This window comes from Cydia splendana, chromosome 11 (genome assembly GCF_910591565.1).
Source record: "Cydia splendana chromosome 11, ilCydSple1.2, whole genome shotgun sequence".
Classification (NCBI taxonomy): domain Eukaryota; kingdom Metazoa; phylum Arthropoda; class Insecta; order Lepidoptera; family Tortricidae; genus Cydia; species Cydia splendana.
Window position 1 is genome coordinate 14,966,952 of NC_085970.1, and position 12,808 is coordinate 14,979,759.

At 39.8% G+C, this 12,808-nt stretch overlaps 1 protein-coding gene and 1 long non-coding RNA gene across 2 annotated transcripts in view; one reads left to right on the plus strand and one right to left on the minus strand.

Annotated features, from left to right (window-relative positions):
- Positions 1–12,808, minus strand: part of LOC134794986 (uncharacterized) — a 207,723-nt gene that overhangs the window by 167,828 nt on the left and 27,087 nt on the right. The gene's annotated exons all lie outside the window — the stretch shown is intronic.
- On the plus strand, positions 43–12,756 carry LOC134794820 (galactose mutarotase-like). Its single transcript, XM_063766617.1, has 6 exons — positions 43–61; positions 7,079–7,230; positions 8,234–8,449; positions 9,406–9,668; positions 11,746–11,905; positions 12,418–12,756. Exons 2-6 carry the CDS (start codon positions 7,102–7,104, stop codon positions 12,730–12,732), a joined length of 1,083 nt encoding a protein of 360 aa, XP_063622687.1. The 5' UTR covers positions 43–61; positions 7,079–7,101; the 3' UTR covers positions 12,733–12,756.

Here is a 12,808-nt window from a genome sequence, read left to right on the forward strand (position 1 = left end):
GTTTATAAACTGCCGGCTCGGCTGCTTCTGTCATACACAGTTGTCGTGTCACATACGGCCGGTAAGTGTTTCATTCTTTATTTATTTTCGTAAATATAGTGTACCGTATAACCACTCAGCTATAATAGTCCTATAAGTACTACAACTATAGTCCATTAAGTTCAATACGTAAATAAGTGTAAATTCCAATGTTCTTTTTGGTTTTGTTTGAGTGAACATAATTTGACTTGGACATAGAACTTTGGCATTCAAAAGTTGGGTGCTTTTGGATTATATTTGGGTGCGTTTACGGTAGTTTTAAACAGTACGAGTTATTTAATAACAGTAAGTAGCTGTAAACACAAGTACCAAGAGCTTAGACTGACATTATTAGCAGTCCTTATTTCGATGCAATAAGGTTAGTGATGGTACCTATTTTTACATGCCCAATGCTTAAAGTAGGTAGGCGCCTAATTGATGAAGATGATTGTAATATAATATGAAGTTGAGATGATGATTGTGTCAGGTGACGCTATCTTCACATACAATTTTTAAGTACCTGTTGTTGTCATTGTCAAGTAGCTAGACTAGCTAGTAGGTAGGTACTTGACATAATGATAAGAATAGGTGTGGTGTAATTTGTGTTGTTTTGTTTGTTATTTGTATGTGCTTACGTATGTTCCCCAATATCTCTTGGCTGGATCGATTTGGAATCACAGAATAAATAATAGTACTGCCGATGCCGTACAGAAAGGAAACTTCCTACAAAACCGAAGTTTGACAGCGGTAAAGGGGCGAATCATGCTGTCCTTTTCTAATATTTGGCACTATCCCTTTCGGCTATTTAGGCTTGTCAAAATTCAAGCCACTATCTTATCTGTGGTCGTACTCATGGTCTAATAAAACATGGTCTTCTATTCCCAGAGTGACACGGGCCTACGTCACAATAACATTGCCACTTTATTTCAACATAACATGTTACATGGGTACATTTTATACCTATGGTTAATAAGTTAAAATATTTCTTTATAATTTTATAATTTTCATTTATATGTATTTTATCTTAAATTTTACAATAACACGTCATTTTTAATTATTCGTTAGCAATATCTTCCGATTCACGAAAGAAATTTCAGACGTTCGGGTAGTTCTGTTTACATTACTGGCAACACAGGATAGCGCTGTCACATTTGACAATTCGGATCTAGATAACTTCATGCCCTGACCGTCATCCTTGTCGAACGCGTGTTAATTGTTATTTCCTTCTCGCTCAGTGTCAGCAGTCGCAGTGTTTTCCAAACTTTTCAGGTCGTAAGCTTGGTAATTAATGTGTAACTGTGAATTAGTTTTTCAAACGTTTGTCTTGTATAGATAAAAAAGTTTAGTTTAATACATTAGATTTGTTTTATTTTACTGTGTTTCTACATGAAGAACTTAAAATTAATGCCGTTAAAATAATTTTCACCGTTGGTTAAAATTCTCCCACATTTTAAAGTTTGAGAACCTGTAAACAGCATGATGACGTAGACACGTGTCAGTTAGGTCATACGCGAATCTCGGAATAGAGTACCAGGCGGAGTATATTATTATACCATGGTCGTACTGTGGTCATGCACGCAAAGGCAAGTCAAGTTGTGTCAATCCTAATAATTGCTCGGAGCAATGCTGAGCCGAGCGGAGCCGAGTTTGGCCGATGTCAGGAGTTTCGTACCCCTGCCCATGGTATAATAATATACTCCGCCTGGTACTCTATTCCGAGATTCGCGTATGACCTAACTGACACGGGCCTACGTCATCATGCTGTTTACAGGTTCTCAAACTTTAAAATGTGGGAGAATTTTAACCAACGGTGAAAATTATTTTAATGGCATTAATTTTAAGTTATTCATGTAGAAACATAGTAAAATAAAACAAATCTAATGTATTAAATTAAACTTTATTTATCTATACAAGACAAACGTTTAAAAAACTAATTCACAGTTACACATTAATTACCTAGCTTACGACGTGAAAAGTTTGGAAAACACTGCGACTGCTGACACTGAGCGAGAAGGAAATAACAATTAACACGCGTTCGACAAGGATGACGGTCAGGGCATGAAGTTATCTAGATCCGAATTGTCAAATGTGACAGCGCTATCCTGTGTTGCCAGTAATGTAAACAGAATTACCCGAACGTCTGAAATTTCTTTCGTGAATCGGAAGATATTGCTAACGAATAATTAAAAATGACGTGTTATTTTAAAATTTAAGATAAAATACATTATAAATGAAAATTATAAAATTATAAAGAAATATTTTAACTTATTAACCATAGCTATAATGTACCCATGTAACATGTTATGTTGAAATAAAGTGGCAATGTTATTGTGACGTAGGCCCGTGTCACTCTGGGAATAGAAGACCATGTTTTATTAGACCATGCCCCTGCCTATACCTGCCTCAGAGTCGGATCCTGGAGGTTAATTCTAATTTAACAATTTGATAGTTGTGAACTTATTTTGACACGACGATCGTCTGGGTGACTGACGCGCATCTCACGCACGATTCTCACTTAATTTCGTGAGCGATCTTCAAGGTCGTATCAAAATGAGATCAAAACCGTAAACTGTTTTTTTTTAAATCAGAATCACGCTCTGGTATTCTACCTATTCACCACGTACGAGTACCACGTATGATGGACGATGAGCCCGGTAGCACGGTCGCATTTTTATTGCCTGTCACGTTCTAACAAGTATGTAAGTGCGAAAGTGACGGGCATTAGTGACAGGCGATAAAAATGGAACCATGCTGCCACCGAGGTCATGAACTCGTTCGTGGTCATTCATCACACAATTAACTGCAGGCGATAAAACTGCACTTGTCGTTGTTAACAATGAAGTAATGTTCACCACACCAACTGGTAAAAGCTCTCTTGATTGTTCAAAAACTGATATCTAGCAAAGTTGCATCCTATTCACATGTGAGGCAAAGTAATCAAATTGAGTTGTTTTCTTATGTTTACTGGTAGAATTGACTTTTAAATGATGATTTTAAATAATTAAAATATTTAATAACATTCATTTGGATTTGATTTTGTTTGATATCTTACAGTTAATATTTTCTTCGTGTTGGTGTGGTCAAAATCTTGTTTAACCCTCGTGCTTTGAAACCCTCACAACGCTCAAGATTCCATTTTGGATTCTTTCACGTGCTCGGGTATCAATATTTGTACGAGCGGTTAAACAACAATTTTGCCCCCTTGTAAAACAAATAACTATTGTTTAATTCCCTCGTTTTCTGATAAATACTTATTGACAACAAAAGTCTTAATTGACCATCGGTAGGTCTTATGTATTTGCAACGTAACGTCACGTAACGTACTTAACTTAAGCCTAACACTTGAAAACGATAGCGCTTATGTCATTTCACTCAGATCATTCTTGATAAGCAACATGATAAGATCTTTATAGGGCTTGGTACAGTCAGCATGAAAAGTAACGTACCTATCAGACTAAAGGACGACTTACGTTAGACCGGCCGTGTCCGGACCGGAGCTTCCGGCGCATCGTTTTCTATGGAAATCATTACGTGATCACCTGTCATGTCATAGAAAAGTAAGCGCCGGAAGCTCCGGCCCGGACAGTATTATCTTAAACGTCACACTTCTATGAAATTATGACGTATAAACTAGTAGTTCGCCCCGAACTGAGAACTCGCGGTTTGCAAAAAATTATATAGAGCGATTGACTTTGTTGCACCTACTTACTCGTATAGTTCGACATAAAATAGTAGAAAATAATTTTCAAGAAAAAAAATACCGACTTCTATGGGGGCCGGTGAAAGATTATTGTACCTACATAGATGGTGCACTATGTAGAAAAGGAGGTAAAACCACCCACTTTTCTAGTAGGTCAGCAGCATTTCGTTTCTGTAAGGGTCGCAGTTCACCTCACGAACCCACTTCTCTGATAGCAGTTCGGTTCTGTGAGGATTGCAGTTCGAACCTAACCAAAACCACTTTTCTAGTAGCATTTCGTTTCTGTAAGGCTCGCAGTTCTAACCTAACCTAACCCACTTTTTTTTCGGTTCTGTGAGGATCGCAGTTCAAACCTAACCTAACCCACTTAACGGCGCGTGCGGTGCGGTGTAGCGGTTTGAGCGGGAGGGGCTAGTAAGTTTGGCATCATTATACTTTATACCTACATTTTATGGTAGGTAATCATAGTGGTTTATTTAGCTTAGGTATCAGTGGTTTTCCGGGTCAAGGTCCGAGTCCGGGTCCGAGTCCGGGTCCGGGTCCAGTTCCGAGTCCAGGAAAAGGTCCAGGTCGAGGTCCAGGTCTAGGTCTTGGTCCAGGTCCAAGTCCAGGTCCAAGTCCGGGTCCAGGTCCGGGTTCAGGTCCAGATAAGAGCCCGGATCCGGGTCAGGTCTGGCTCCAGGGCCAGAGTTCCGTCAAAATCAAAATTCGAAATCGCCATACGTGTACATTGAAGAGTTCTGTTCTGATCATCATCAGCAGTTCCACTTCATCAAATGCGACAGTTTTTAATGTAAATTCTTGATTTTCTGATGAAAATACACAAATCTCTATACGCATGCCTTTAAGATTTGAGGAGTTCCCTCGATTCCTCATGGATACCATCATCAGAACTAGAGCTTGACAAAAATGTGGCTCAAAAACTTAACTTGCCTAACAAACATAACGAAGAGGACAAATCGCCAAACGTGAACTATGCTTCGTTGAAGAGTTCCGTTCTGATCGTCATCAGCAGTTCCACTTCATCAAATGTCACTTTTTTGAATGTATGTGCTTGATTTGTTGATAAAACACATAAATCACTATATGTATGCCTTTAAGATTTGAGGAGTTCCCTCGATTCCTCATGGATCCCATCATCAGAACTGGGTTTTGACAAAAACGGGACCAATCTGTATGCATATACATACAATCAAAAAAATAATTTTCAAAATCGGTCCAGTAATGACGGAGATATGGAGTAACAAATATAAAAAAAATTACAATCGAATCTCCTCCTTTTGAGATTTGGAAGTCGGTTAATAAATGAGGGCGCCACTTTCTACGTAGCTGTCACATATTTGACGTAAAATGCTTACACATGGCAACAATTTATAGTCTGTCAAGCCATTTCCGTCAGCAGAAAAAGCGGCTAAAAAATGTAGGCGCGAAGGGTTATCGTCCCATAGAAAATTTGAATATCGCGCCCTTTTCTACTGATAAACTTGTTTGACCGACTATAGTATGGAAATTTTAGAGTTCCATTTTATTTTATTTCTACTATTGTATGTCCCACTATAGGCGGCAATGGATCAAAAATTGCGTGTATATATTACAAGGTCTGTGGAGCCCTTAACTGATACTGTATCTGTGGTAAGCCGAAATATTTCCTGTCAAATGTCAAATACCTATATTATGTTTATTTTTATCTTGCTAATTATTTCAAAATGGTAAATTTAAAAACGATATTATAAAAGTGCAAGCCGAGCACTTTAATTTGATACCAAACTCGACTCGACTCGACGACATACTTTCTTGCAAAAAGATGACCAGAATAGCAAGACCCCTCACAAATAGCTTTTTAGCCTTCTAAGCTCTTCTAGCTCAATAACCCCTTGATCGAGCCTGCTCATAATTTAATGACTAAAATATAATGCCCTCAACTACACGTTTCCCCAATTTAATTTAAATCAGAACAAATTTACTTAAGTTCTTGAGTGTCAAACTATCCTCTAATAGTTCAGCTTAATAACATCGAAATGCCGGGACGTGCCCCTAGCCAGCCGCGTGTCCCAAGTGGAATGTAAGAACTTCGTTCGCTTCGCTCGCTCGTTCGAAGAACTTCGTTCGCTTCGCTCGCTCGTTCGATAAGAACTTCGTTCGCTTCGTTCGCTCGTTCGATAACACTTACATTGCGTATCCTATCAAAATCGCTGCAGTTTTTCTTGGGTAACTCTATCTACATGTATAACAAATTATACCTACTTCTGAACGTAAACTATACGAGATACATCAGTAGGAATATCGAATTGGAGAAGTATTCGAGGGTGGCAGATACTTATGGCACATTGTTTCATCCGCTACTTTTAAAATTGACTGTACCTACTACATATGTACATATACTTGATCAATTTTATTAACTATATATTTATTTCAGGTAGATGGTAGATACAATAAAAAGAATAAAGTCTTTTGATCAATTATATCAATATTGCAATTCAGCGGAAGTTGCTTTAAACATTAGCCATTGGAATTGAAACCGAAGACTGTTGTGTCTTTTTAATTATCCACTTAGGTATGGGTATTGTCTACTCATGTTCTGCTTAAGTGAAGCGTGTTTTCAAAGGCATAAAAGTAAGTCTTAGAATTAAAGACCAGTTCTTCAAATTCAATATTTCCAACTAACTTAAAAATTAACACAGAAAATCTACAAAAGGCAAACGAAAAGGAATAGATAACGGCCAACCCCAAACGAGAAACGAAATTAGAAAAGAGAACTAATAAATTACCCTCTTCAGAACCCTTTTTCAATTAGTTGTTAGTTTTGGCATATAGACAATCGAGGAGTTGGTGGCCGGACCGAATATCATCGGCGAAGCGAAATCCCACAGACTTCGCCTATTAAGAATGGGGAGGATCGGGCTGCCAAGAGGGCGTACCTGGGAAGACTGACTGGTGGCCGCCCGGTAGGTCGGCCCAGATACCGCTGGGGAGACAGGCGAGACAGTGTGGAAGCGGATCTGCGTCAGCTTCAAGCCGATATTTGGCAGGAAGCGGCGCAGGATCGGGAAAAGTGGCGTGCTCTCGTTTCGGAGGCCATGATCCTCTTTGGGTCGCTGAGCCATATTAGTTAGTTAGTTTGGCATAAGTATAGAGAAATAAGTAAGCTAAGACTGCCCACACCTTACATTGATAAAAATGAGTACTTATGTGGATTCTCAACAAGTGTTTATCTTGGCCCAATGCTTTTCTTACCCCATCTAACCTTATATATAATAGTAACAAATTCTAATTGTTAATACGTGAGTGACCCATTCTTAATATATTTAATATTTCTCACGGAAGAATTGTTATTAAAATTGTTAAAAACTTGTTTTTCAGCAAAGAACCAGGACAATCTCACCATGGTGCGACTAGTGGAAGAACAGGCGACCCCCTTCAAGAAGGAGACGGTTCGACGGTTCACGTGGTATTCTGCGACCGGCGTCTCTGTCACTGTCATCTCGTATGGAGCCATCATACAGTCTGTCAAAGTAAGTAGCTATACTTTGGCAAGCCAGCTTTAACAGTTTGAAAAAATAACGGTATTTGGGATGAACACAGATAAGACGCGTGATGACGGAACACAGAGTTTTGCTTGGTTGTACCTACTGTAGATTTAGTGTAAAAAAAAACAACGGGTTGCACTCTGGGAGTGCCGACAGAAGTGAAAACTCAATGACTAGTCCAAAATGTGTGCAGCACTATGTATAATTGACCCATCTTCCTTTCTATTGAAAAACTTTAGTTCCGAATTTGCTGGTCAGTGATCTTGTTTAAAATTCGAAATTCAAATTTGTACCGTTAATTGTTTGTTTAAAATTCGAATAGAAATTGTAAAGTTACCTTGCAGACCTCGCATCTAAATATATTTGGTCATGATATTTTGAGTTTTATTCACCAGTACTAGAGTTCACTTTTATTAGCGAGTTCATCAAGATGTAGCTTTATTGAATTATATTTGAGTGATATAAAGTTAGAATGTAGGTAACTGTGAGATCCTCGTATTTCAACCCGTACAAGATTAGAACCTTTTTCATGTAATGTCATTGTGTTTTTCTTTATTGATTTAAATGCCATCTAAATGAGTGGCCATCTAAACGTTACGGTCACGTGATCGCGTTACGCTGTCTCGAGTTTATCATTTTTTTCCCCACTTCAAAAAGAGCCCAGCGCCGCTAAAGAAGTTTTCACTTCAATAAGCCCGGCGGGAAACAGGCAGGCAGTTGATGACTGGTTCCCCGTACTTCTGCAGAACAGAAGGACATCTTTCAGTTCAACGTCCTTTAGTTTCCTTTCATCTAATTTATCTAATACCGAATTCATCGCGTCGCCACGTACATAACACATTCTGCTGTAAGTATAAGCTAGTCTCCTCCTCGCCACAGTGTTGGCAGGAGGCATCTAAGTATACTAGCAGGGGCCCCCTTGTTCATGGTCCAAGGGGGGCATCAGAATTTAATAATCAATTAAAGATGATATATCCAAAATTTCCAGGTACCCGACAAGAACGGTGAGATAGCCGATATCGCCCTCGGTTTCGACGATGTAGACAGCTACGTACAGCGCAACGTGCCGTACTTCGGCGCCACGGTGGGGCGCTGCGCCAATCGCATAGCGCGCGCCCAGTTCGAGATAGACGGCGTGCAGTACAAGCTGGCGAAGAATATAGGGGAGAATCATTTGCATGGCGGGATCGTGGGGTTTGACAAGGTCAGTTGACAATGCGGATGTAGGCCTTGACGAGTCTTTGGCTACGTCCAGCGCAACGTGCCGTACTTCGGTGCCACGGTGGGGCGCTGCGCCAACAGCATAGCGCGCGCCCAGTTCGAGATAGAAGGCGTTCAGTACAAGCTAGCGAAGAATATAGGGGAGAATCATTTGCATGGCGGGATCGTGGGGTTTGACAAAGTGAGGTCTTATCATGTCCCTGCAAGCTAAGATACAAAGTGTCGATCATGTCTGTAGATGACCGTGAAGCTTCGTACAGTAGCCCTCAGATATATCGGAACGGACAAGGTCTTCAAAAATATCTCCACAAAGCCTGTATTTTCAAGACGTTAAAGTGCTTGTCAGGCTTCGATATTTCTGATGAAGACTGTACATTCATAAACGAACGTTGCTAAGAAATATCTGATTGTGTATTTTAATACCTTAACAATAAAGTTGTGTTTTCTGGCACTCGTGAGTATTGTTAGCGAACGGATGTTATGTTAACGGATCATAGGATTATGATGATGCCAATTCGGTTCTGTTAACGATACCTTTACCGTACGGCAGGGGTCTCCAAACTTTTTTACCTGTTTTCGCGCGGGCCACCGTCGGCGCCGAGGAGGGGGAGGGTGTATCTGGTTGCTGCTGTTGTTAGGGCTGAACACCTGGAGCCTGGCTCCCGCGGGCCGGATAGGACCGCTTCGCGGGCCGGATTTGGCCCGCGGGCCGGGGTTTGGAGAGCCCTGCCGTACGGTAAAGGTAGGTGTACATCTATAACTATTTAACGTACCTAAGGGAAGTATGACAAGTGGAGTGGACTTTGTAACAATTACCAGCATTTTGACATTATATTAGGGCATCAAAAAATTTGAGTGTCAAATGGTACAACAGCATTACTGACTCTAATCCCCTAAAGGGAACTTGTGGGCAAAAGCTATAGTCTGTGATAATTCTAGGTAAACTGGCACACGACAGTCGACGGAAACAAAGTGATCTTCAGCTACCTCTCCGCCGACGGCGAGGAGGGCTATCCCGGCGACCTGGTCACCAGCGTCACATACGAGCTGACAGACGACGATCGCTTCCACGTGGACTTCCGGTCCATGACTACGAAGAAAACGGTCGTGAATCTGATTAACCACTCGTACTTCAACTTGGCTGGACATGATGGGGGGGCTCAGGAGTTGATGAACCATGTGGTCGCTTTATTTGCTGATAAGTAAGTTTAACCAGTGCCTAAAGTTGTCGTAAATATTGGTGTTCAAAGCGCCAAGAAATGTTATTGTATTACTTGTAGCAACTTGTAGTAACCTATCTACTTGTTGGTTACATATCAGAATACCGAAAACTGATTTACCTAATGTTGAATCACCTATGCTTGATTCACCTATTTTTAAATTACCTATCAATAATTTTACCTAAACATTGACTGACCTAAGTTTATAATACCTAAGCTTAAATAACCTAATGGACGAAATACCTAATGCACGATATACCTAATGCACGTTTTACCTACTGCACGTTTCACCTAAAGCTATTGTACCTAATGCACGAATCACCTATAGCTGATATACCTAATGGACGATACACCTAAAGCTGATATACCTAATTAACGATGTACCTAAATTTGATTTATCTAATGGACGAAATACCTAAAACTGTTAAACCTATCGCACGAAATACCTAAAGTTGATATACTTCCTGCACGCATTACCTAATGTCGATATGCCTAATGCACGGAATACCTAAAGTCTATATACCTAGTACAAAATTCATATCATTTTGCCGAATGATCAAGTGGCAACTCCACCCAATAAATCGTATGATTTCCCAACCTTACAGTAGAAACTGTTTGTTTGGATAACAACTTAAAAATACACTTTTTGAAACGCTACTTTTTAGGTAGTAGAATGATTTCTGAAGTCTAATACAAAATTAGTTATCTTATCTTATCAAAAACTTAATTTTTGTAAGTTAACATCATGACGATGAAATAAAAGTCGGTTTTGGCACTGTTTGGTCGCAGTTAACCTAACACGCTATAATGACTAGACCTTATATTATAATAAAAAATAGTAAGTCAATTGAATGATTTGGCTAAAAAAATTATACCAAATGTTGTAAGTACTTATGTCCTAATAATATTCTACTAAACAATAATTATATTTTTGATTTTAGGTACATATTTTGTTCACTAAGTGCATCGAGTTCAGGTATTTCATGCATTAGGTGTATCGAATTTAGGTATTTCGTTCATTAGGTATGTTAACTTTAGGTAATTTGATCATTAGGTATACCGACTTTAGGTAATTCGTGCAGTAGATATGTTAAGTTTAGGCAATTCGATCATTAGGAATACCGAGTTTAGGTATTTCGTGCATTAGGTATATCAACATTAGGTGTTTCATGTATTAGGTATATTAGCTTTAGGTATTTCGAGTATTAGGTGTTTCAACTTTAGGTAAATCGAGCATAGGTATTCTGAGCTTAGGTAAACCAATTGTAGGTGAAACGTGCAATAGGTAATTCGTTCATTAGGTGTTATGAGCTTAGGTTAATTGGTCATTAGGTATTTAAAAAAATAGGTGAAACGAGCATAGGTGATTCAACATTAGGTAAATCGATTTTCGGTATTCTGATATGTAACCTACTTGTTAAGGCATACGCTGTCAATGTATAAGTCTATAAGTGAAGTACAGTCAGCATCAGAAGTTGCTAAGCGAGTGAGGTGTTCAAAATTACCTTGACACGTTCTTATTTTCTTAACAATAAAGTCACGTCAAGATCATTTGGAACACCTCGCCCGCTTAGCAACTTCTGCTGCTGACTGTACCTATAGCGTTAACTCTTTATAAGGCATATTAAGGGTATCAGAAATTATGCAAAATTGAAAACTATCACTTTGAAATAAAGTTCAAAATCTATAAAGCCTTATAAAGGCTTGAGAGCTCTGCCTTATAAAGGCTTGAGAGGTAAGCAATGTTGATAGGAATTAAATAATCATGGGAATCAAATGTGCATAAAATTATGGGTTTGGGGAACGTAAAACAATCGGGATGAACGCTACGATGAGCGAGAGGTCTAAATCTAAACGCATAGAAAATATAACTACTCATGGTCATAGCGTTAGCTGCGCAAGTGTATTCAAGGTTTTTGTCTCCCATAACTTGAACCAGTCAGTCAACCAGTCAATCTTTTTCATCCCACATTAATTAATTATTTATTAGAAGCTAGGTGATTCCAAGAAACAAACTACAAAAAATCCTAAGTATTAAAAAGTGTACCTTTTTTTCCAGAATCACTGAAACCGATGAAAACTCCATCCCGACCGGTCGCCTGACCAACGTGGGGGGCACGCCGTTCGACCTGCGCACGCCGAAGCGACTCGGCGACATCATATCTAAGAACCCCAAGCTATTTGACGACAACTTCTGCATTACTACGTTTGGGAAGGAGGTAACAGGCTTTGTCGAGCATCGTGAGCTGACGACAAACGTTGGTCTCAGCTCTTGTCTATGGGTGGCATTCCATCTGTCCAGTTTCTTTGTCCAATGTCATTGCGTCTCACTCTCTCATTAAGCAAAATGTGAGATGGAATACACATTGGACAAACAAATTGGATAGGTGGAATACCACCATATGAAAGCAATATTTAAGCTACATTCGGTACCTTCGGGTTGTAATAAAGTTCTGTGAAACAGTCCACTCAATTCCCAATTCCTAAGTCAGTTTGGCATCAAAATGGCCACAGTGGGATTTTAATGTGGTGTTATCGCCAAGTTTTCATTCTGAATTCCATTGGGAAATAGCGTCCTGACTCCTTTTTTGAATGGTGCCTGACAATAGCGCCAACTGCTCCTAGGTACAGGAGCACATTCGAAGTTACACAATTTTATCTTGATATGTTATTAATTTGACATTATCTCTCATCCTCCAAAAACGTATCAAACACTGAATTTCCCTTTCAGGATCTCCACTACATCTCCCGCGTCGTCCACCCTCCCTCCGGCCGCTACCTCGAGGTTTACAGTGACCAGCCCGGCGTCCAACTTTACACCAGCTACTTCCTCCCAGCTCCCACCGACGCCGCCCTCGTCGGCAAAGGCGGCGTCGGCTACAGACGACACGGAGCTTTCTGTCTGGAAACTCAGAAGTACCCAGATGCGGTGCACCATGAGAAGTTCCCTAGTCCGATCTTGAAGCCTGGCGATGTTTATCGTCATAGAGTCGTTTATGCTTTTGGGTCAGAGTACGGTTCTGAACCTACTGTGGTCTCTACTTAACCTTAGGTATTGTAACCTTAGGATTTGTATGAATATTTTGGCAAAAAATAAAAATTAAAGCGGCGGCCATTTTTGT